The 26268-nt window shown below is 48.8% G+C and overlaps 1 protein-coding gene and 1 pseudogene across 1 annotated transcript; one reads left to right on the top strand and one right to left on the bottom strand.

Moving 5' to 3' along the window:
• Positions 1–2045: 2045 nt before the first annotated feature.
• On the top strand, positions 2046–3181 carry LOC147119292 (uncharacterized; annotated as a pseudogene).
• Positions 3182–3819: 638 nt separating this feature from the next.
• Positions 3820–15841, bottom strand: LOC147119291 (uncharacterized). Its single transcript, XM_085984064.1, is given in 3 exon segments — positions 3820–3824; positions 7366–8062; positions 14446–15841. Coding segments are annotated over 3 exon segments (2013 nt in total). The 5' UTR covers positions 15757–15841.
• Positions 15842–26268: the final 10427 nt, after the last annotated feature.

Genomic DNA, 26268 nt, shown 5'->3' with positions numbered 1-26268 from the left:
GAGATAGGAAGAGAAAAGTTCCGTGGGGCCGGAACAGGCTGAAACGATGGGTCTACCAGGGCAGTCCTGTTTGTGGATCTTGGGAAGGAGGTAGAAGCGGACTGTGTGGGGTTGGGGAACTATGAGGTTGGTGGCCGCAGGGGGAAGATCTCCAGAGGAGATGAGGTCAGTGAGAGTCTTGGAAATGGTGGTTTGATGTTCAGTAGTGGGGTCATGGTCCAGGTGGAGGTAGGAGGAGGTGTCGGAGAGTTGGCGTTCAGCTTCCGCTAGGTAGAGTTCAGTTCACCAAACAACAACAGCACCACCCTTGTCAGCAGGTTTAATGACAATGTCAGGGTTGGATCTAAGAGAATGGAGTGCTGCAAGTTCAGAGGGAGGCAGGTTGGAGTGAGTGAGGGGAGCAGAGAAATGGAGACGGCCGATGTCACGGCGGCAGTTTGCGATGAAAAGATCTAGAGCGTGTAAGAGGCCAGGGGGAGGGGTCCAGGTAGAATGGGAATTCTGAAAGCGGGAGAAAGGGTCAGCCGTGCGGGAGGAAGACTCCTGGCCAGAGAAGTGGGCACAGAGATGAAGGCGGCGGAAAAAGAGCTCAACATCGTGCCGAGCTCGACATTCATTGAGGTGGGGGCGTAAGGGAATGAAGCTCAGGCCTTTGCTGAGGACTGATCGTTCGGGGAAGGTCAGAGGGGATAGTGAAAACGCGGCAGGGGGTGAGATTGGGAGAAGGGGGATCAGAGGAAAGTGAAGGGGAAGAAGGTTCCGGAGGGGCGTTGGTGTCCAAGAGTTGATGAAGCTTGTGATCCTTGACATTGGAAAGGAAGAAAAAAGTTTGTTGTTGAAGCACCTGAGCTCTCTCACCTGATGTGTCAGCGGCTGCTGCCAAGGTCCGCGCATGCTCAGCTCACCATCTGTTGTTCAGGTTTAAAGGTATAACCCGCTCGGTCCTCCAGCCCCGCCCCGCTCTTCCTATTTGTCTGGAACTCCTGTCAATCACAGGGCAGTGTGAGCTGAGCATGCGCGGGAGTGACCAGACAGGAGAAACACCGCCAATCCAGAGCCGGCTTGTATCAGGGTGGGCGCTGGATGTGGAAGTCGGTCCCTGGCCACCTGTGTAGGTCTTTTTGTTGCTTCAGTTTGAGCTGGAGTGGAGATGGAGGAGAAGCTGCTGGGTTTAACCCCCAGTACTTCTGAGCCCAGGAGGACCCAACAATTTCCAATGTGGGACTGTCAAGGGAGGTGGATTCTGGGGGAGATTAGGTTGTTAAACAGACACTGTCCCTACAATGTAAAAGACTATTGTTTTAGGAACAAGTATTTCTGTAGAGGCTTTTAATCCAGTTTTTGTTCATTAATTCATGGAATGTGGGCATCACTGGCAAGGCCAGCATATATTGCCCATCCCCAGTTTCCCATTGAGAAGGTGATGCTGGGCCTTCTTCTTGAACCACTGCAGTCCGTGTGGTGAAGGTGCTCCCACAGTGCTGTCAGGTAAGGAGATCCAGGATTTTCACCCAGCGACGATGAAGGAACGGCGATAGATGTCCAAGTCAGGATGGTGTGTGACTTGGAGCTGAACTTGGAGGTGATGGTGTTCCCCGGCACCTTTACCTTCAAGGTGGGAGAGGTCGCGGGTTTAGGAGGTTCTGTCAAAGTTCTTGTCGAGTTGCAGATGTATAAAGTCCCTCTCCTTCCCCCGTTTCGCTCCCACCTCTTTCCTCCCATATAGGTGAGAGTCTTGTTTAGACCCATATGGGTGGCGGGTTCCCTTCCCTGAGGACAGTTGTGAACCAGTTGGGTTTTTATGACAATCCGGCAGCTTTCACGGTCACGTTTTCTGCTGCCGGCCCCACAAATTACCAGATTCATTGAGCTCAATTTCACAGCCTGCCTTTGTTTTTTTTGTGGGTTCTCTCTCACGCTCTCTTTTTCCTCTTTTAAATTCATCTTACAGGGTATGAGGAGTGGAGGATTTGTAGACAGCAAGCTCAAGCCAAACATCGCATCAAGATCTGAAAAAGTCACTCGATTCATCAGGTCCTGAATATCATCGGCCTCTGAACATGGAAGCAAAAAGCACCTTCACAGCGGGGAGAAACCGTACACGTGTTCTGTGTGTAGACGAGGCTTCAGCCGATCATCTAGCCTGTCGAGACACAAGCGCAGTCACACTGGGGAGAAACCATGGAAATGTGGGGACTGTGGGAAAGGATTCAATTACCAGTCTGAGCTGGAAACTCATCGGCGCAGTCACACCGGGAAGAGGCCGTTCACCTGCTCCGTGTGTGGGAATGGATTCACTCAGTCATCTGCCCTGCTGACACACCAGCGCATTCACACCAAGGAGAAGTTGTTCACCTGCTTTGTGTGTGGGAAAGGATTCACTCATTTCTCTGCCCTGCTGAGACACCAACGGGTTCACACTGATGAGAGAGACTTTAAATGCTCCAACTGCGAGAAGAGCTTTAAATGCCCTGAGGCACTGATGGAGCACCAGTACATTCACACCGGTTACACACCATTCAGCTGCTCTCACTGCGGGAAGAGGTTCAGGCGATCGCGCGACCTGCTGACACACCAGCAAGTTCACACTGGGGAGAGGCCGTTCACCTGCCCCGAGTATGGGAAGGGATTCACTCAGTCATCAAATCTGCTGAAGCACCGGCGAGTTCACACTGACGAGAGACCTTTTAAATGCTTGGGCTGCGGGAAGAGCTACAAAAGTTCCGGGGAACTGATGTGCCATCAACGTGTTCACACTGATGAGAGACCATTCAGGTGCTCTCACTGCGGGCCTGGGTTCAGGTGGTCATCTGAACTCACTGTCCACCAGCGAGTTCACACTGGGGAGAGGCCGTTCACCTGCTCCGTGTGTGGGAAGGGATTCACTCAGTCATCCGGCCTTGTGGCACACCAGCGAGATCACACTGGGGAGAGGCCATTCACCTGCTCATTGTGTGGGAAGGGATTCACTCAGTCACCACATCTACTGGCTCACCAACTTGTTCACAACAATAAGAGACCTTTTAAATGTTCTGACTGTGGGAAGAGCTTTAAAAGCGCAAAAGATCTGCTGATACACCAATGCACTCACACTGGGGAGAGACCGTTCACCTGCTCTGTGTGTGGGAAGGGATTTAATCGATCATCCAGCCTACTGACACACTAGCAAGTTCACATGTGACTGCAGGGGTTGGATTCTGCTGTTGTTAAACACTTCCAGAACTGAAACATGTTCATTCTGACAGTTTGTGTTTGTTTCTGCTGATGTCAATAAACCCTGTAATATTCTGGATAAATCAGCTTTGCTTTAAACACATTGTTGTAGTTTTTCATCTTTCCCATCTGGGTGTTTAGCATCACCTGGCTGGAGCTCAGAAAGGACAATCTGGGGGAGGATCGTACGGCGGGAACAGAACTTCAGCCTGGACACAGTCCTTCAGGGCCACACTGAGAGGGCAAACGGCACTTTGGTCTTTCTCGTCTCTCTTCACTGACAGCAAAGTCGCCGTGTGAGTTAATCTTAAGGCCTGTAAGAGATGTGTCCCAGCCGCTCTCTTCCATGGTTCAGAGCTCCTAGACACGGAACAGAAGGCTCCTTTAAAACTGTGTTTAGAGTCAGGAAGAACAACGGTGAATGCTGGAAACGTGCTGTCAAATCAGAGATTGGTGTCAAACTGCGATCTGTTCCTGACTGAAAGTGAAACAGCAGGTTTAAGTTTCCAGTCTAAAAATGACTGGTAATTATTCTATGAAGATTTAACATGTTTGTGTGACAGTCCTGACTGTACCGTTTTAAGGCAGGCATTAATTCATTTGAAATTAAGCTGTTTAATATAAATTGGTTAAAGTCTGCATTAAAATAGCAGATGGAAGAGTTCACAGGAGCCTGTTAACTGCTGGTACAATTATACAACAGACATTTGATCTCCAGATAAAGAAGGACCTGCAGCGTGTTTCCAGGAATTCCCTGTTTTATTGATGTGTGTGTGTTAGACACCAGGATAACTAAAAATACACGACCCAGAACATCCACGGGGGTGCGATCCCGACAGTTACTCTGGGATCACTCCCGCTGTGGAACTCCACCACTGACCCTGCTGAAGGTTGTAGGCTCAGGGAGTGGGGCCTCCAGGAGTGGACGGTGAGAAAGCTGGGCTTCAGTATCCTGACAAATATATGGCGAGGAACCAGAGGAATCCTTACTAAGGAACTGTGTGGGGTTTTACCGGCCAGCGTAGGTCTCGGGGTGAATGATTTCTGACTCCCCGAGCTGTCTTACATTGAACCCAGTTCAGATCAAGGTGAGTTCAGTTTATAGGAGAATAGGGATAAATATCACCCACAATTGAGGGAGTCAAAAGCAGCCATTAGAGAGGCTCAGAGATCTTTGGAAAAGAAGATGCTGCACAATTGTGGTAATAATAGTAAAAGCTTTTCCAGCTATGTCAGGAGTCAGAAGACATAGTTACACAGAGTTACATAGAATTACAGAGTCTCCAGCACAGGAACAGGCCATTCGGCCCAACTGGTCAATGCCGGTGTTTCTGCTCCACACGAGCCTCCTCCCACCACTCTTCATCTAACCCTATTAGCATATCCTTCTATTCCTTTCTCCCTCATGTGCTTATCTACCTTCCCCATGAATGTATCTGTGCTATTCACCTCAACTACTCCTTGTGGTAGCACGTTCCACATTCTGACCTCTCTTTGGGTAAAGAAGTTTCTCCTGAATTCCCCATTGGATTTATTAGAGACTGTGTTATATTTATGACCTGTAGTTTTGGACTCCCCCACAAGTGGAAACATTTTCTCCAGGTCCACCCGATATAACCTTTTCATAATCTTAAAGACCTCGATCAGGTCACCCATCGGCCTTCTCTTTATTCTAGGGAAAAGAGCCCCAGCCTGTTCAGCCTTTCCTGATAAGTATATCCTCTCAGTTCTAGGATCATCCTTGCAAAGCCTTTTTCCACCTTCTCCAGTGCCTCTATATCCTTTTTATAATATGGAGACCAGAACTGTTCACTGTACGCCAAGTGTGGTCTAACCAAGGTTCTATACAAGTTTAACATAACTTTTCTGCTTTTTAATTCTATCCCTCTAGAAATGAGCCCCAGTCCATTGTTTGCTCCTGTTATGGCCTCATTAACCTGCGTCGCTACTTTTAGTGATTTGTGTATCTGGACCCCGAGATCCCTTTGCTCCTCTACCCCATTTAGACTCTTATTTTCCAAGTAGTATGTGGCCTCCTTATTATTCCTACCAAAATGCACCACCTTTCTTAAAATTAATTTGCTAATTACCCTCCCATTCTGCAAGTTTATTGTCTTCTTGCACGTTGTCAGTCTTCCTCAATATTATCTCTTCCTCCCAATTTGGTGTCATCGACAAATTTGAAATTGTACCTCTGATTCCCGAGTCCAAATCGTTTCTGTAAATGGTGAACAACAGTGGTCCCAGCACCAATCCCTGTGGAACACCACTTCCCACCTTTTGCCACTCTTAACCCCTACTCTGTTTTCTGTTTTGTAACCAGCTTGCTATCCATAACAGTTTGTAAGATCGACAAGATGACCCAGGTCAGGCCATGTGGAGTGAAGGGCCAGGCAGCAGAATGGATGGAAAGCTGGCTACAAAACAGAAATCAGAGGGTTGGAGTTAAGGGAAGTTTGTTGCGATTTTTCCATCCATTCTGCTGCCTGACCTTTGACTCCACACGGACTGACCGTGGTCATCTTGTAGACCGTACATACTGCAGACACAGTGCACCAGTGGTGGAGGGGGTGGATATTGAGTCCTGTGGCAGGGGCACTGATGAAGTGGATTTCTCTGTCCGTGAGTTTTGAGGCATCACTAGTGGTGTTTTTCACCACTTTCCACCTTTAAAAAAAACAGCCGCTGGGATGGGACACACCAATAAATGAACATAAGAACATAAGAAATAGGAGCAGGAGTAGGCCAATTGGCCTCTCGAGCCTGCTCCGCCATTCAATAAGATCATGGCTGATCTGATCCTAACCGCCAATCCACTATGACAGGACTATCTCCTGAATCTAACAGAATTAGACACATGAAACAGGAGCAGGATCAGGCTACACGGCCCCTGGGCCCGCTCCGCTACCCACAGGGCCATGAGCGATCCGCACCTAAACTCATGTCCAAATTCCTGCCCGCTCCCCGTAACCCTTAATTCCCTTTTCTTCTAGGAAACTGTCTATTTCTGTTTTAAATTTATGTAATGATGTAGCTTCGACAGCTTTTTGGGGCAGCATATTCCATGGACCTACCACCCTCTGAGTGAAGTAGTTCCTCCTCATCTCAGTTTTGAAAGAGCAGCCCCTTATTCTAAGACTATGCCCCCTAGTTCTAATTTCACCCATCATCTGGAACATCCTCCCCGCATCCACCCGATCCAACCCCTTCACAATCTTATATGTTTCAATAAGATCGCCTCTCATTCTTCTGAACTCCAATGAGTAGAGTCCCAATCTACTCAACCTCTCCTCATATGTCCATCCCCTCATCCCCGGGATTAACTGAGTGAACCTTCTTTGTACTGACTCGAGAGCAAGTATGTCTTTTCTTAAGTATGGACACCAAAACTGTATGCAGTATTCCAGGTGCGGTCTCACCAATACCTTGTACAACTGAAGCAATACCTCCCTATTTTTATATTCTATCCCCCTAGCAATGAAAGCCACTCCCGACCTGGCCCACCTCATTCCCCAGCACCAGATCCAGCAATGCCTCCTTCCTAGTTGGGCCAAGAACATACTGGTGAAGGAAATACTCCTGAACACAATTCAGAAATTCCTCCCCCTCCTTTCTCTTTACCCCAGCATTATCCCAATCGATATTTGGGTAATTAAAGTCCCCCAATATCACCACTCTATAGCTCTTGCATATCACTGCAATTTCCATGCAGATTTGCTCCTCTACCTCCCTCTCACTATTTGGAGGCCTATACAATACCCCCAATAGCGTGACCATATTATTTTTGCTCCTCAACTCAATATCAAGGACTCTCATTATAAATTAAGGGGAAAGATCAGACAGCAGTTCCTAAATGAACACTGCAGCCCCGACAAGTCAATCAGCTATATACCCAGAATATTAAACTTCATCCCAGTTATAGGGGTTATTAACATCAGCAGAAACAAACCCCAATTGTCAGAATGAACATGGTTCAGTCCTGGATGTGATTAACAGCAGCAATAACAGCAGAATCCAAACCTTGCAGTCGCTTGTGAACTCGCTGATGTTTCAGCAGGTTACATGATAGACTGAATCCCTTCTCACACACGGAGCAGGTGAACAGTCTCTCCCCAGTGTGAACTCACTGGTGTGTCAGCAGGTTGGATGAACGATTAAATCCCTTCCCACACAAGGAGCAGGTGAAAGCTTCTCCCCAGTGTGAATTCGCTGGTGTGTCAGCAGGTTGGATGAACGATCAAATCCCTTCTCACACACGGAGCAGGTAAACGGCCTCTCCCCAGTGTAAATTTGCTGGTGTGTCAGCAGATAGGATGACTGAGTGAATCCCTTCCCACACGGAGCATGTGAACGGCCTCTCCCCAGTGTGAACTCGCTGGTGTGTCAGAAGCTCGGAAGAATGAGTGAATCCCTTCCCACACACAGAGCAGGTGAATGCCCTCTCCCCAGTGTGAACTCGCTGGTGTGTCAGAAGCTCGGATGAATGAGCGAATCCCTTCTCACACACGGAGCAGGTGAAAGACCTCTCTCTGGTGTGAACATGCTGGTGTGTCAGCAAGTGGGATGACCGACTGAAGCCCTCCCCACACACGGTGCAGGTGAACGGTCTCTCCCCAGTGTGAACTCGCTGGTGTAGAATGAGGTTGGATGACTGCTTGAATCTCTTCCCACAGTGAGTGCAGCTGAATGGTCTCTCATCATTGTGAACTCGCTGATCTGTCTGGAGAATGGACGAGCGAGTGAATCCCTTCCCACATACGGAGCAAGTGAACGGCCTCTCCCCGGTGTGACTGCGTTGATGAAATTGCAGTTGGGAAGGGTAATTGAATCCCTTCCCACAGTCCCCACAGTTTCACTGTGGTGCAGGTGCCCTTGTGTCTCTCCAGGTTGGATGATCAGTTGAAGCCTCATCCACACACAGAACACGTGTACGGTTTCTCCCCGCTGTGAACGGTGCGATGTTTTTTCAGGCTGTGTAACTGGTTAAAGCTCTTTCCACAGTCAGTGCACTGGAACACTCTCACTCGGGTGTGTGTGCCTCGGTGCTTTTTCAGTCACACTGATGTTTGAAATCTTTTCTCACAGACAGAACAGACAAACATTTCTCCATCCACATTCAGAGGCCGATGATATTCAGGTCCTGATAAATGGAGTGACTCTGTCAGATCTTGATGTGATGTTTGGTCTGAGTTTGCGGTGTGTAAATGCTGCCCTTCTCACAGCCTGTAAAAGGAGTTTACAAAAGCCATCACTGTGAGTCCAGGATAGAAATTGACAAGATTCTCTCCTCCTGGTTCCTGGCCAAGGGGGCTGCGCATGCACCCTGCTGCCCCCTGAGCCTCTCAAGTTGGCAGCCGTTAACCCGGGCCAGTTACCGGGAGAAAGCCCCGCAGCTGCCGCCCCGCTCGGGGCAAACGCCCGGCCCGGAGGCTCTTGTTCGGGGCCTGAGGCCCACCCCGGGTGTTTGTGAAGTGGATAATGTTGAGTGTTTTAATAATGGGGCCTGGGGCCGCACTCGGGGTGTGAGCAGCCCGCGTCCCCCCGGGGTTCATGAACCCGGTCCCTGAGCTCGGGGTGTGAGCAGCCCGCGTCCCCCCGGGGTTCATTAACCCGCTCCCTGAGCTCTCTCACCTTATGTGTCAGAAGCTGCTGCCAAGGTCCGCGCATGCTCAGCTCACACTGATTGACGGGAGCTTCCGACCAATAGGGAGTGAGCGGGGCGGGGCTGGAGGAGCGAGCCGGCGGCGGGTCCTCCAACCAATCGGGGAGCCTGAGGGGTGGGACTAGCACCGGCTGATTGTCTGATCCGCAGGGCAGCGAGTTTCTCCAGTCCCTTGTTCAGGGCCCGGGGCCAGGGGAGGCTGTGGGCCTTTATTCCCCTTATTGGACACAAGGCTCTTTGTCTCACAACACACTGGCTCAGGTTTTAATAGATACTTTTTAAATTCATGAATAAAAGCAGTTAAACCTCGTGGAACACATATATTTAATATTTGGGAGTAAAAATACTGTTATTTTTCCTCTCTGGAATTTGTTAGTTTACAATGATTTGTATTTATATAACGTCTTTAATGCAGTAGAATGTCCCAACGTGCTTCACATTACAAAACAAAATTTGACACCGGGTACAAACCAAACATATTCCCATAAGGAGGAAAGATGGGGCGTCCAAAGCTCGAGCTCCCTGGATGACAAAGGATGTAGAGGTTAGAATAAAACAGAAAAAGGAGGTTTACGACAAATGTCAGGGACAAAATACAGTCAAAAACCAGGAGAATACAGAGAGTGGGGGGACATTGAAAAAGGATATGTGAAAGAAAGACTTGCATTTATATAGCGCCTTTCACAACCACCAGACGTCTCAAAGCTCTTTACAGCCAATGAAGTACTTTTGAAGTGGAGTCACTGTTGTAATGTGGGAAACACAGCAGCCAATTTGTGCTCAGCAAGCTCCCACAAACAGCAATGTGATAATAACCAGATTATCTGTTTTTGTTGTTGGTTGAGGGATAAATATTGGCCAGAACACTGGGGATAACATAGAAACATAGAAGATAGGAGCAGAAGCAGGCCATTCGGCCCTTCGAGCCCACTCCGCCATTCAATGAGATCATGGCTGATCATCCAAATTCAGTACCCGGTCCCTGCCTTCTCCCCATATCCCTTGATCCCTTTAGCCTTAAGAAATATATCCAACTCTTTCTTGAATATATTTAATGAATTGGCCTCCACCGCCCTCTGTGGCAGAGAATTCCACAGGTTCACCACTCTCTGGGTGAAGAAATTCCTCCTCATTTCAGTCGTAAATGGCTTACCCCTTATCCTTAGACTATGACCCCTGGTTCTGGACTCCCCGGCCATCAGAAACATCCTTCCTGCATCTAGTCTGTCCAGGCCTGACAGAATTTTATAGGTTTCGATGAGATCCCCTCTCAATCTTCTAAACTCCAGTGAGTATAAGCCCAATCGACACAATCTCTCCTCATACGTCATTCCTGCCATCCCAGGTATCAGCCTGGTGAATCTTCGCTGCACTCCTTCCATGGCAAGAACGTCCTTCCTCAGGTAAGGCGACCAAAACTGCACACAATATTCAAGGTGTGGTCTCACCAAGGCCCTGTACAACTGTAGCAAGACATCCTTGTTCCTGTACTCGAACCCTCTTGCTACGAAGGCCAACATACCATTTGCCTTCTTAACCGCCTGCTGCACCTGCATGCTTACCTTCAGCGACTGGTGCACAAGAACACCCAGGTCTCTTTGCACTTCCCCTTCTCCCAATCTATTGCCATTCAAATAATAATCTGCCTTCCTGTTTTTGCCACCAAAGTGGATAACCTCACATTTATCCACATTATAGTGCATTTGCCATGTTTCTGCCCAATCACCCAACCTGTCCAAATCGTACTGGAGCTTCACGACATCCTCCTCACAGCTTACCCTCCCACCCAGCTTTGTGTCGTCTGCAAATTTGGAGATATTACATCCAATTCCCTCGTCCAGATCATTAATATATATTGTGAACAGCTGGGGTCCTAGGACCGATCCTTGTGGTACCCCACTAGTCACTGCCTGCCACTCGGAAAACGACCCGTTTATTCCAACTCTTTGCTTTCTGTCCGCCAACCAGTTCTCTATCCAAGTCAATACCTTGCCCCCAATCCCATGTGCCTTAATTTTGCACGCTAATCTCTTATGTGGGACCTTATCGAAAGCCTTCTGAAAGTCCAAATACACCACATCCACTGGTTCTCCCTTATCTATTCTACCAGTTACATCTTCAAAAAATTCCAGTAGATTAGTCAAGCATGATTTACCTTTTGTAAATCCATGTTGACTTTGTCCGATCCTGTCACTGCTTTCCAAGTGCTCTGCTATTACATCTTTTATAATAATAGACTCTAGCATTTTCCCCACTACCGATGTCAGGTTTACCAGTCTATAATTCCCTGCTTTTTCTCTACCACCTTTTTTGAATAGTGCGGTAACATTAGCTACCCTCCAATCCATGGGTACTGTTCCAGAGTCTATCGAGTTCTGGAAGATGACCAGCAATGCATCTACTATTTCTAGGGCCACTTCCTTAATACCCTGGGATGTAGATTATCAGGCCCTGGGGATTTATCGGCCTTCAGTCCCATCAATTTTCCTAACACCATTTCCCTACAAATACTGATTTCTTTCAGTTCCACCCTTTCATCAGACCCTATGTTCCCCGGCATCTCTGGGAGGTTATTTGTGTCCTCCTTTGTGAAGACAGAACCAAAGTATGTATTTAGTTGGTCTGCCATTTCTTTGTTTCCCATTATAAATTCCCCTGATTCTGACTGCAAGGGACCTATGCTTGACTTCACCAATCTTTTTCTCTTCACATATCTATAAAAGCTTTTACAGTCAGTTTTTATGTTCCCTGATAGCTTACTCTCATATTCTATTTTCCCTTTCTTAATTAATCCCTTTGTCCTCCTTTGTTGAATCCTAAACTGCTCCCCTACTCTTTTTCAAAATAGTGCCATGGGATCTTTTACATGCACCTGAGAGAGCAGACAGGGCCTCAGTTTAAATTCTCATAAGAAAGATAGCACCTCCAACAGTGCAGCATTCCCTCAGCAATGCACTGCAGTGGCTGCCTAGTTTTATGTGCTCAAGTCCCTGGAGTGGGACTAGAACCCACGACTTTCTGACTCAGAGGCGAGTGTGCTACCCACTGAGCCACAGCTGACACAAGGGAGAAAATATGAGAAAAGATTAGTGGGTAACGTAAAAGGGAACCCAAAAATCTTTTATACAGATATGAAAAGTAAAAGGATAGTTAAAGGAATGGTGGGGCTGATTAGGGACCAAATAGGAGCTCATCATACGGAGGCAGAGGGCGTGGCTGAGGTACTGAATGAGTACTTAGCATCTGTCTTCACAAAAGAAGAGGATGAAGTTAATGTCGCAGTAGAGGAGGGGGGAGTAGAGAAATTGGATAAAAATAGATAGAAAGGAGGTGCTAAATAGGTTGTCATCACTCAAAGTTAACAAGTCACCTGGTCCAGATGCGACGCATCCTAGATTGCTGAGGGAAGCTAGGGTGGAGACAGCAGAAGCTCCGACCACAATCTTTCAATCTCCCTCAGATATATGGGAGGGGTGCCAGAGGACTGGAGGATTGCAAATGTTACACCCTGTTTAAAAAAGGGGAGAGGGATGAACCTGGTAACTACAGGCCAATCAGTCTAATGTCAGTGATGGGTGAACGACTAGAGACCATTGTCAAGCACAAAATTCATTCTCACTTGGAGAAGCATGGGTTAATAAGGGGCAGCCAGTATGGATTTGTTAAAGATAAATCGTGTCTGACTACCCTGATTGAGTTCTTTGATGAAGTAACAGAGGATTGATGAAGGTAGTGCAGTAGATGTTGTTTATATGGACTTTCAAAAGGCATTTGATAAAATACCACACAAGAGGCTTACTCGGAAAATAGAAGCACTGGGAATTAAAGGGCTGATGGTAATTTGGGTATATAATTGGCTAAGGGAGAGGAGGCAGTGAGCATTGCTGAGCGATGTTTTTCTGACTGGAGGGAAGTATGCAGTGGGTTCCCCCAGGGGTCGGGATTAGGACCATTGCTTTTCTTGTTATATATAAAGGAACTGGACATGGTTTTGGTGTACCAGTTTGAAGTTTACAGATGATACAAAACTTGGCAACGTAGTAAATAGTGAGCATAGTAGTAGCAGACTTCAGGAGGACAGAGACAGACTGTGAAATGAGCAGACACAAGGCAGATGAAATTAAATGAGGATAAGTGTGAAGTGATGCACTTTGGGAGAAACAACAGGGAGAGGCCGTATAATCTAAATGGGACTATTTTGAGGGGGTGCAAGAGCAGAGGGCCCTGGGGGTCCATATTCACAAATCTTTGAAAGTGCCACGGCAAGTTGGTGAGGCGGTTCAGAAAGCGTATGGGATACTTGGCTTTGTAAATAGGGCCATTGAATACAAAAACAAGGAAGTTACACTAAACCTTTACAAATCACTAGTTAGGAACATAGGACAGGAGGAGGCCATTCAGCCCCTCGAGCCTGTTCCGCCAGTCAATGAGATCATGGCTGATCTGCGACCTAACTCCATACACCTGCCTTTGGCCCGTATCCCTTAATATCTTTGGTTAACAAAAACCTATCAATCTCAGATTTAAAATTAACAATTGATCTCGCATCAATTGCCGTTTGCGGAAGAGAGTTCCAAACTTCTACCACCCTTTGTGTGTAGAAGTGTTTCCTAATTTCACTCCTGAAAGGTCTGGCTCTAATTTTTAGACTATGCCCCCAGTCCTAGAATCCTCAACCAGCGGAAATAGTTTCTCTCTATCTACCCTATCTGTTCCCCTTAATATCCTGAAAACCTCGATCAGATCACACCTTAACCTTCTAAATTCGAGGGAATACAACCCTAATTTGCGTAACCCCTCCTCGTAACTTAATCCTTGGAGTCCGGGTATCATTCTGGTAAACCTACGCTGCACTCCCTCCAAGGCCAATATATCCTTCCTAAGGTGTGGTGCCCAGAACTGCTCACAGTGCTCCAGGTGTGGTCTAACCAGGGTTTTGTACAGCTGCAGGGTTTTGGCCTCAGCTGGTGTCTTGTGTACAGTTCTGGGCACCATACTTTAGGAAGGATGTCAAGGCCTTGGAGAGGGTACAGAGGAGGTTGACCAGGATGGTACCAGGGATGAGGGACTTCAGTTATGTGGAGAGATTGGAGAAGCTGGGATTGTTCCCCTTAGAGCAGAGAAGGTTAAGAGGAGACCTAATAGAGGTGTTCAAAATGATGAGGGGTTTTGATCGAGCAAGTAGGGAGAAACTGTTCACTCTGGCAAGTGGGTCGGTAACCAAAGGTCACAGATTTAAAATAGTTGCAAAAAGAACTAGAGGGGAATGAGGAGAATTGTTTTCACACAGAGGGTTGTTAAGATCTGGAACGCACCATCTGAAAGGATGCTGGAATCAGGTTCCACAGGAACTTTCAAACAGTAATTGGACATGTACTTGAAGAGGACTAGTTTGCAGAGTTCTGGGGATAAAGCTGGGGTTTGGGACTAAATTGGACAGCTCTTTCAAAGAGCAGGCACAGACACGATGGGCCGAATCACCTCCTTCTGTGCTGTTAGATTCGATGATCAGTGTGAAGACGCTGGTGTCTCTTAAGGTTCTTAGAGCTTTTAAAGCTCTTCCCACAGTCAGAACACTGAAAGGGTCTCTCGTCAGTGTGAACAAGCTGGTGTGACAGGAGGGTGGATGACTCAGTGAATCCCTTCCCACACACGGAGCAGGTGAACGGCCTCTCACCAGTGTGGAGGAGCCGGTGTCTCTTCAGATCCCCAGACCTTTTAAAGCTCTTCCCACAGTCAGAACATTTAAAAGGTCTCTCTCCAGTGTGAACTCGCTGATGCGTCAGCAGTTTGAAGGACCGAGCGAATCCCTTCCCACACACGGAGCAGGTGAACGGCCACTCCCCAGTGTGGAGGAGCCGGTGTTTCTTCAGATCCCCGGAGCTTTTAAAACTCTTCCCACACTCAGAACATTTAAAGGGTCTCTCGTTAGTGTGAACAAGCTGGTGTCCCTTCAGATCCCCGGATCTTTTAAAGGTCTTCCCACAGTCAGAACATTTAAAGGATCTATCATCAGTGTGAACTCGCTGGTGTCTCTGCAGGTTGGATGATTCAGTGAATCCCTTCCCACACATGTAGCAGATGAATTTCCCCTCCCCAGTGTGAACTCGCTGATGTGCCAGCAGGTGGGATGACTGAGTGAATCCCTTCCCACACTCGGAGCAGGTGAACGGCCTCTCCCCAGTGTGGAGGAGCCGGTGTCTCTTCAGATCCCCGGAGCTTTTAAAGCACTTCCCACAGTCAGAACATTTAAAGGGGTTCTCTCCAGTGTGAACTCGCTGGTGTTTCATCAGGTTGGAGGACCGAGCGAATCCCTTCCCACACACGAAGCAGGTGAAAAACCTCGCCCCTGTGTGAACTCGCTGGTGTTGCTTGAGTTCCCAGGGGATTTTAAAACTCTTCCCACACTCAGAACATTTAAAGGGTCTCTCATCAGTGTGAACAAGCTGGTGTCTCTTCAGCTCCCCGGGGCTTTTAAAACTCTTCCCACAGTCAGGACAGTTAAATGGTCTCTCATCAGTGTGAACAAGCTGGTGTTGCTTCAGATGCCCGGGGCTTTTAAAGCTCTTCCCACAGTCAGAACACTGAAATGGTCTCTCGTCAGTGTGAACTCGCTGGTGTGTTTGCAGGTGGGATGAACAAACAAATCCCTTTCCACACACGGAGCAGATGAACGGACTGTCCCTGGTGTGACTGCGCCGTTGAACTTCCAATGCAGACGAGGAACTGAAGCCCTTCCCGCCATCCCCACCTGTACCCGATTTCTCCCCGGTGTGACTGTGCACGTGTCTGACCAGGTCAGGCGATCGGCTAAATCCTCGTCCACACACTGAACACGTGTGCGGTTTGTCATCGCTGCGATCGCTGCTTTCTCCTTCCATGTGCAAAGACCGATGATATTCAGGTCATGATGAATCGACTCTGTCAGATCTTGATGTGATGTTTGGTCTGAGCTTCCCGCCTGTAACTGCTCCACTTCTATAACCCTGTAAAATGAGTTCAGAAAACGATCAGAGGCAAACTATTGTTTAATTTTCCCCTTTCCGAACCTAGGGGCAGTGAAGCTCATTTTCAGGCCCCAGCTGCTGCACAGGTTGGTTGAAAGGATCAGCAGTAATGGCGGCTGCAATACCCACAAGCCTCCGGCGCTGCAGAAAGCGCTCTGTTGAGGCTGAGTCCCGCGCATGTGCTCATGGCCCTCGCGCTCTCCCTCCTGCTCCACAATCACCCATCCCGCTCTGTCCACAACGTGCATGCTCAGCACACAAAACCCCGCGGTTGGAACATCGGGTGTGCATGCGGAGCCGCAACATCTGGTACGCGTGCGCGGCTCAGTTGGGGGCGAGTCGGTGTTTCGCCTCAGCCGCCAGGGAGGTGCGCATGCGCAGGACGACCCAACATTCTTCCTGTCAGCAATCACTCCCTCGTTTCTTTAATAAAAACAGAAAATGCTGGAAATACTCAGCAGGTCAGGCAGCATCTGTGGAGACAGAAACAGAGTTAACGTTTCAGGTCAATGACCTGTCGTCAGAACTGCTTGTTCTTTAGTGTCAGCCAGTGGCTCATTGGGTAGCACTCTCGCCTCTGTGTCAGAAAGTTGTGGGTTCTAGTCCCACTCCAGAGACTTGAGCACCAAAATCCAGGCTGGCACTCCAGCGCAGTGCTGAGGGAGGGCAGCACTGTCAGAGGTGCTGTTTTTTGGATGAGATGTTAAACTGAGGCCCCATCTGCTCTTTCAGGTGGATCTATAAGATCCCATGACACTAATACACTAATATGATAGCAAAATACTGCGGATGCTGTAAATCTGAAATAACAACAGAAAACGCTGGAAAAACTCAGCAGGCCAGGCAACATCCATGGAGAGAGCAAAAGATTCAACGTTTCGGGTCGAAACCCTTCTACACAACTTCTGTAGAAGGGTTTCGACCCAAAACGTTGACTCTATTTCTCTCTCCATGAAAGTTGCCTGGCCTGTTGAGTTTTTCCAGCGTTATCCCATGACACTATTTCAAGAAAGAAAGACTTGCATTTATATAGTGCCTTTCAGGACCACCAGACGTCTTGAAGTGCTTTACACCCAATGAAGTACTTTTGAGGTGTAGTCACTGTTGTAATGTGGGAAAGAGCAGGGGAATTATCCCCGGTGTCCTAGCCAATGGTTATCCTTCAATTAACATAACATTGTAGGTATTCGGGTTCACCAATGTAGGTATTGGACAAATGCCTACTTAATAATTGAGTTCGAGTCCAGGAGAGCAATCAAAAAGGTTTTTAATGCAGGAACAGATGAATTCAAACAGGTTGCCGAGGTCAGTACAGGAGAGCCATGCAGTAGGTCTTATCTGGACGGAGACGCCACGAGGACTGACTGGGCAGTCCCGTGGATTGCGTCGTGACGTCATCGCGTTTGCCCGCGCTTGGGCGGTCACGTGATCCGTGACGCGATGTCATCGCGTTTGCCCGCGCTTGGGTGGTCACGCGATCCGCGACGTGATCGCATTTGCCCGCGCTTGGGTGGTCACGTGATCCGCGACATGACGTCATCGCGTTCGCCCGCGTCATCGCGTTCACCCGCGTCATCGTGTTCGCCCGCGTCATCGCATTCGCCCGCGCTCCCAAAGGGGGAACGCCCCGTACCGGCAAATTGTCCTTAAAGGGAATTATGACCGGTAAGTAAGGGATACTTGGTGGTACCGCTACGTGCGCCCCTCCAGAATTCGCTTTAACGGACGTCAAACGGTGAGGTGGTCTGACATGCCTGTCATCGAACGACTCCTGTAGTCTCGAGACGGAGACTGCTCGGTGGCTGGCGGTCTGGCGAGCGGTCGTACTTGGTCTGCCGTAACGACGATGGGTGGCAGGTGGGCGGTCGTACTTGGTGTGCCGTAACGACGATGGGCGACAGGTGGTCAGGCGGGCGGTCGTACCCGGTCTGCCGCAACAACGATGGGTGGCCGGTAAGGTCCCGCATAAGAGATTAGCGTGCAAAATTAAGGCACATGGGATTGGGGGCAAGGTGTTGACTTGGATAGAGAACTGGTTGGCGGACAGAAAGCAAAGAGTTGGAATAAACGGGTCGTTTTCCGAGTGGCAGGCAGTGACTAGTGGGGTACCGCAAGGATCGGTCCTAGGACCCCAGCTGTTCACAATATATATTAATGATCTGGACGAGGGAATTGGATGTAATATCTCCAAATTTGCAGACGACACATAAGAACATAAGAAATAGGAGCAGGAGTAGGCCAATCGGCCCCTCAAGCCTGCTCTGCCATTCAATAAGATCATGGCTGGTCTGATCCTAACCGCCAATCTACTATCACAGAACCATCTCCTGAATCTAACAGAATTAGACACACAAACTAGGAGCAGGATCAGGCTACACGGCCCCTGGGCCCGCTCCGCTACCCACAGGGCCATGACCGATCCGAACCTAGACTCGTCCAAATTCCTGCCCGCTCCCCGTAACCCTTAATTCCCTTTACTTCTAGGAAACTGTCTATTTCTGTTTTAAATTTATGTAATGATGTAGCTTCTACAGCTTTTTGGGGCAGCATATTCCATGGACCTACCACCCTCTGAGTGAAGTAGTTCCTCCTCATCTCAGTTTTGAAAGAGCGGCCCCTTATTCTAAGACTATGCCCCCTAGTTCTAGTTTCACCCATCATCAGGAACATCTTCCCCGCATCCACCCGATCCAACCCCTTCACAATCTTATATGTTTCAATAAGATCGCCTCTCATTCTTCTGAACTCCAATGAGCAGAGTCCCAATCTACTCAACCTCTCCTCATACGTCCATCCCCTCATCCCCGGGATTAACCGAGTGAACCTTCTTTGTACTGACTCGAGAGCAAGTATGTCTTTTCTTAAGTATGGACACCAAAACTGTATGCAGTATTCCAGGTGCGGTCTCACCAATACCTTGTACAACTGAAGCAATACCTCCCTATTTTTATATTCTATCCCCCGAGCAATGAAAGCCAACATTCCATTGGCCTTCTTAATCACTTGCTGCACCTGCATACTAACCTTTTGAGTTTCGTGCACCAGGACCCCCAGATCCCTTTGTACTTCAGTACTTTCCAGTTTCTTGCCATTAAGATAATAACTTGCTCTACGATTTTTCCTGCCAAAGTGCATAACCTCACACTTTCCAGTATTGTATTCCATCTGCCAAATCTCTGCCCACTTACTTAGCCTGTCTATGTCCCCTTGCAGGTTTTTTATGTCCTCCTCACTCACTACTTTCCCTCCCATCTTAGTATCATCTGCAAACTTTGATATGTTACACTCGGTCCCCTCCTCCAAATCGTTAATATAGATTATAAAGAGTTGGGGACCCAGCACTGACCCTTGCGGAACACCACTAGTTACTGATTGCCAGTCTGAGAATGAACCATTTATCCCAACTCTCTGCCTTCTGTTAGATAGCCAATCCGCTATCCATGCCAGAATATTACCCCCAATCCCGTGATTTTTTATCTTAAGCAATAATCTTTTGTGTGGCACCTTGTCAAATGCCTTTTGGAAGTCTAAATACACTACGTCCACTGGTTCCCCTTTATCCACCCTAAATGTTACTTCCTCAAAGAACTCCAGCAAATTTGTCAAACATGACTTCCCCTTCATATAACCATGCTGACTTTGTCCTATTAAATTATGATTATCCAAATGTCCTGTTACTGTCTCCTTAATAATGGACTCCAAAATTTTACCTACCACAGATGTTAGGCTAACCGGTCTATAGTTTCCAGCCTTCTGTCTACTGCCCTTTTTAAATAAGGGTGTTACATTAGCAGTTTTCCAGTCTGCCGGGACCTTTGCCGAGTCCAGGGAGTTTTGGAAAATTATTGCCAATGCATCCACAATTCCTACCACCACTTCCCTCAAGACCCTAGGATGTAAGCCATCCGGTCCAGGTGATTTATCCGCCTTGAGTCCCATTATTTTACCGAGTACCACTTCCTTAGTGATTTTGATCGTGTTTAGCTCCTACCCCCCTATAGCCCCCTGTTTGTCCAGTGTTGGGATATTCTTAGTGTCCTCTGCTGTAAAGACTGATACAAAATATTCATTCAGTGTTTTTGCCATCTCCATATTTCCCACCATTAATTTCCCAGTCTCATCCTCTAAGGGACCAACATTTACTTTAGCCACCCTTTTTCTTTTTATATAAGTATAAAAACTCTTACTATCTGTTTTTATATTTTTTGCTAATTTACTTTCATAATCTATCTTCCCTTTCTTAATCAATCTTTTTGTTATTTTTTGCTGTCTTTTAAAGTTTTCCCAATCCCCTATCCTCCCACTAGATTTGGCTACCTTATATGCCCTTGTTTTTAGTCAAATACTATCCTTAATTTCTTTACTTGTTCCCTTATTACAAGCCTCAACTATTTCCTGATTGATACTCCGCCCAACCGAGTTGCAACTGTTTGGAGGCCTATAGACTACGCCCACTAGTGTTTTTTTCCCCTTATTATTCCTGATCTCCACCCAAACTGTTTCATTATCCTGATCTTTTGACCCAATATCATTTCTCTGTATTACAGTGATTCCTTCCTTTATTAACATAGCCACCCCACCTCCCCTTCCTTCCTGCCTGTCCTTCCTGATCATTAAATAACCTGGTATGTTTAATTCCCAGGCATTGTCACCCTGCAGCCATGTTTCTGTAATGGCCACAAGATCATACCCATATGTAGTTATTTGTGCCATTAACTCGTCTATTTTGTTACGAATGCTACGTGCATTCAGATAGAGAACTTTCAAAGATGTTTTGTGACACTTAGTTCCTGCTTTTGCCCTTTTTATTACTTTACCTTTTACTCCATACCTTCTGCCCCTTCCTGACACGCTCTGGTTTTTAATTTCCCCACTGCTACCTAAGTCTATGACCTTCTCTGTTGTCATTTTTATTATTTGCTCTCTAGGAACCTCCCCCCCACTAGTTAGTTTAAAGCCCTCACTACAGCCCTATTTATATGATCCGCCAGGACTCTAGTCCCAGCACTGGCCAAGTGAAGCCTGTCCCAATGGAACAGCTCCCTCCTGCCCTAGTACTGGTGCCAGTGTCCCAAGAAGCAAAACCCATTTCTCCCACACCAGTCTTTGAGCCACGGATTTAGCTCTCTAATTTTATTTGTCCTAGCCAAATTCGCTCGTGGCTCAGGTAATAATCCAGAGATTATTACCCTTGAGGTTCTGTTTTTTAATTTGACCCCTAGCTGCTCATACTCCTTTAACAGAACCGGCTTCCTAGTCCTATCTACGTCGTTTGTACCAACATGGACCACGACAACTGGATCCACCCCCTCCCACTGCAAGTTTCTTTCCAGCCCAGAGGAGATGTCCTTAACCCTGGCACCGGGTAGGCAACACAGCCTTCGGGACTCTCGCTCTCGGCTGCAGAGAACTCTATCTATCCCCCTAATAATACTATCCCCTACCACTACAACATTTCTATTTACTCCCCCCTCTTGAATGGCCCCCCGTTCCACGGTGCTGTGGCCAGGTTGCTCATCCTCCCTGCAGTCCCTGCTCCTGTCCCCACAGGGAGTAAGAACCTCGAACCTGTTGGTCAAGAGCAAGGGCTGCGGCTCCTCCAGCTCTACCTCCTGGATCCCCGTACCTGCCTCACTCGTAGTCACACCGTCCTGTCCCTGACCATGGGCTACATCTGAATTACTTAACTTCATAGGTGTGACCACCTCCTGATACACAGAGTCCAGGTACTTCTCCCCCTCCCTGATGTGTCACAGTGTCTGAAGCTCAGACTCCAGCTCATCAACACGGAGCTGGAGTTCCTGTAGCAGCAGACACTTGTCACAGACGTAATCACCGTGAGCCTCAATGGGGTTCACCGGCTCCCACATCTCGCAACAGTAACACATCACCTGCTCCATTCTAGACACAAAGCTGGGGGGGATGGTATGCTGTGAGGAGGATGTCGTGAAACTCCAGCACGATTTGGACAGGTTGGGTGATTGGGCAGAAACATGGCAAATGCACTATAATGTGGATAAATGTGAGGTTATCCACTTTGGTGGCAAAAACAGGAAGGCAGATTATTATTTGAATGGCAATAGATTGGGAGAAGGGGAAGTGCAAAGAGACCTGGGTGTTCTTGTACACCAGTCGCTGAAGGTAAGCATGCAGGTGCAGCAGGCGGTTAAGAAGGCAAATGGTATGTTGGCCTTCATAGCAAGAGGGTTCGAGTACAAGAACAAGGGTGTCTTGCTGCAGTTGTACAGGGCCTTGGTGAGACCACACCTTGAGTACTGTGTGCAGTTTTGGTCGCCTTACCTGAGGAAGGACGTTCTTGCCATGGAGGGAGTGCAGCGAAGATTCACCAGGCTGATACCTGGGATGGCAGGAATGACGTATGAGGAGAGATTGTGTCGATTGGGCTTATACTCACTGGAGTTTAGAAGATTGAGAGGGGATCTCATCGAAACCTATAAAATTCTGTCAGGCCTGGACAGACTAGATGCAGGAAGGATGTTTCTGATGGCCGGGGAGTCCAGAACCAGGGGTCATAGTCTAAGGATAAGGGGTAAGCCATTTACGACTGAAATGAGGAGGAATTTCTTCACCCAGAGAGTGGTGAACCTGTGGAATTCTCTGCCACAGAGGGCGGTGGAGGCCAGTTCATTAAGTATATTCAAGAAAGAGTTGGATATATTTCTTAAGGCTAAAGGGATCAAGGGATATGGGGAGAAGGCAGGGACTGGGTACTGAATTTGGATGATCAGCCATGATCTCATTGAATGGCGGAGCAGGCTCGAAGGGCCGAATGGCCTACTCCTGCTCCTATCTTCTATGTATCAATCTATCTATGTATCTATGTGGTCAGGCGGGCGGTCGTACTTGGTGTGCCGCAGCGACGATGGATGGCTGGTGGTCAGGCAGTCGTGCTGTCTCGACTTGGCGGGCGAGGTCCAAATATGTGGTCCGGTAGATGGGGTCTTGAGCGGATCCTGATGCGCGTAAGGGTGAATAAAACGTATCCAGCCCCGTGAAGGACCGTGGAAACGTGTGACCTCTATAGCCCGTGGTACGAAGTAGGCACCGGTGCAAAACAGCTGGCCGACTCATGGTGGCTTGCAAGACGGGCAGGCGCGGACTATGGCTCTGTCGATGTTGGAAAAAAAAAGTAGTCCCAGTCTGGCGAAATCTGCAGGAACGCCGAACGGGCGATCCAGGAGGAAATGAACGTGGGTCTTGGCAGGTCGGTGAACTCACCAACAGGCGAGCGAACTCTTCAGCAGTCGGGAACGCACGGAACGGTGCGAGCCGTAGTGTTACTGCGGTAACACAGAAGAGAGTGGAGCGTTGCTGCGTTGATCAGTGATCGGTGATGACAGCAATTTTCGCGTGGCCGATCGCGGCCGCGGGATGCCCGTTGGACCCGTCCTCGATGGTCGCAGCGTCAGCAGATGTTTGCTTTTGTTGGGGGAAAAACTGTAGAGAGGGCAGCAACGCTGCGCCCTTGCGCCGACTTGCGCATGGTGGAAAATGCAGACCAGCAGGTTGACGAGCTGGTGCGGCGTCGGCGGGGGATGAGTTCTCGTGGTTCGCGAGGGATGGGTCCTCGTGGTTCGCGAGGGATGGGTCCTCGTGGTTTGCGAGGGGTGAGTCCTCGTGGGTTGCGAGGGGTGAGTCCTCGTGGGTTGCGGCGGGTGGTTTGCGAGGGCTGAGTCCTCATGGGTTGCGAGGGATTGTTTGCGAGGACTGAGTCCTCGTGGCATCTCCGCCGGGGTGCGCTCCGATCCTGTGAGCCCGAAAACGTGCTGTACCTGCGCTGTGGGGATTTTATACTTGCTGTTCTGTCGTGGGGTTGTCGAAGAGGCTGACGCTCCAAAGATCGGTAGAGCCATCGAGTACGGAGACTGTATCCAGGTACGTGGTCTGCGCCGTATCGAAGTTGCACAGGACGAACGGGGCTTCTACCAGGGTAAAGCATGAGGGCGGTTGTTGCTCCCTGAGTTGCGGTAGCTGAGCGAAATGGCTTTAGCTACATGCGTGCTTCTTTCGTGAAAAACGTTCACAAAAAATCGGGGTCCGGCTGCGCTGCATTCATGAAAAACGTTCACGAAAAACGGGGTCACCAATGTAGGAATTGATGAGCTCCCGTCCTCACGTCGTTGGGTCACCAATTGTAGGTAATTGGTGATCGTCGGTTGTTGTTCGTCGGGCTCTTCTGTGAAAACGTTCAATGACGGGTGTTCAGGCTGTGCATTCTTCCGTGAAAAACGTTCACGGGGACGGGGTCACCAATTGTAGTTATTGATGAATTCCCGTCATCACGCCGGCGGTCACCAATTGTAGGTATTCGGGTTCACCAATGTAGGTATTGGACGAATGCCTACTTAATAATTGAGTTCGAGTCCAGGAGAACAATCAAAAAGGTTTTTAATGCAGGAACAGATGAATTCAAACAGGTTGCCGAGATCAGTGCAGGAGAGCCACGCAGTAGGTCTTATCCGGATGGAGACGCCACGAGGACTGACTGGGCAGTCCCGTGGATTGCGTCGTGACGTCATCGCGTTTTCCCGCGCTTGGGCGGTCACGTGATCCGCGACGTGACGTCATCGCGTTTGCCCGTGCTTGGGTGGTCACGTGATCCGCAACGTGACGTCATCGCGTTTACCCGTGTCATCGCGTTCGCCCGCGCTCCCAAAGGGAGAACGCCCCGTACCGGCAAACTGTCGTTAAAGGGAATTAAGAGACACTCGGTGGTACCGCTGCAACAAAATGATAGATTATCTGATCATTATCAGATTGTTGTTTGTGGGAGCTTGCTGTGTGCTAATTGACTTCCACGTTTCCTACATTACAACAGTGACTACACTTCAAACATTACTTCATTGGCTGCAAAGCGCTTTGGGAAGTCCGGTGGCGGCGAAAAGCGCTATATAAATGCAAATCTTTCTTTCTTCACTGGTCTCACCAGCGACCTCTTCTGGCTGATGGTTGATTGACAGACGAGAGTCTGCGCATGCGCACGCCGGTCGGCGGTTTGGGCCGAGTCCGGCACAGCGGCCCCTCCCGGTCACCAAGGGTAATAACCGCGCATGCCCAGAGGAGACCAACCCCCTCCCCCACTCGGAGCTGCGCCTGCGCACTCGGATCCTGTCGGACGGAGTCGGCGCGGGGCATTCCGTTACAGAGTCGCGATCGGTGACGCAAAGTGAGTTTTCTCCGCTCCGATTGGGTGGAGAATCGCGCGGAGTGGGGGAGAGGGGTGGATCGGGAGAGAATAAAGCGAAATAGAAAAACCTGAGATTCCGCGAGGCCCCGGACCGAGCGCAGTCAGTTGGGTTGTGCACGTGATCTCCTCGGGGACACGGAACCCGGGCCCACGGCCTGATTGACGGGAGCTTCCGACCAATAGGGAGCGAGAGGGGCGGGGCTGGATGAGCGAGCCGGCGGCGGGTCCTCCAACCAATCGGGGAGCCCGAGGGGCGGGACTGCCGCCGGCTGATTGTCTGATCCGCAGGGCAGCAAGTTTCTCCAGTCCCTTGTTCAGGGCCCGGGGCCAGGGGAGGTTGTGGGCCTTTATTCCCCTTATTGGACACAAGGCTCTTTGTCTCACAACACACTGGCTCAGGTTTTAATAGAGACTTTTTAAATTCATCAATGAAAGCAGATAAACCCCGTGCTTCTGTGGAACAAACTTTCTAATATTTTATAGAATCATAGAATGGTTACAGCACAGAAGGAGGCCATTCGGCCCGTCGAGCCCGTGCCAGTTCTCTGCAAGACCGCTTCAGCGAGTCCCACTCCCCGCCCTTTCCCCGTAACTCTGTACATTTCTTTACTTCAGGAACTTATCCAATTCCCTTTTGAAAGCCGTGATTGAATCTGCCTCCACCACCCTTTCAGGCAGTGCATTCCAGATCCTAACCACTCGCTGCGTAAAAAAGTTTTTCCTCATGTCGCCTTTGGTTCTTCTGCCAATCCCCTTAAATCTGTGTCCTCTGGTTCTCGACCCTTCCGCCAATGGGAACAGTTTCTCTCTATCTACTCTGTCCAGAACCCTCATGATTTTGAACACCTCCCTCAAATCTCCTCCCAACCTTCTCTGCTCTAAGGAGAACAACCCCAGCTTCTCCAGTCTATCCACATAACTGAAGTCCCTCATCCCTTATCCCTGGAACCATTCTTGTAAATCTTTTCTGCACCCTCTCTAAGGCCTTCACATCCTTCATAAAGTGCGGTGCCCAGAATTGGACACAATACTCCAGTTGAGGCCGAACCAGTGTTTTATAAAGGTTCATCATAACCTCCTTGCTTTTGGACTCTATGCCTCTATTTATAAAGCCCAGGACCCCGTATGCTTTTTTAACCACTTTCTCAACCTGCCCTGCCACCTTCAACGATTTGTGC

This window comes from Somniosus microcephalus, chromosome 4 (genome assembly GCF_052327205.1).
Source record: "Somniosus microcephalus isolate GS21.2 chromosome 4, FLI_Smic_1.0, whole genome shotgun sequence".
NCBI lineage: Eukaryota > Metazoa > Chordata > Chondrichthyes > Squaliformes > Somniosidae > Somniosus > Somniosus microcephalus.
The sequence above is the reverse complement of the archived record's forward strand: the minus strand, read 5'-3'. Positions and strand labels throughout refer to the sequence as shown.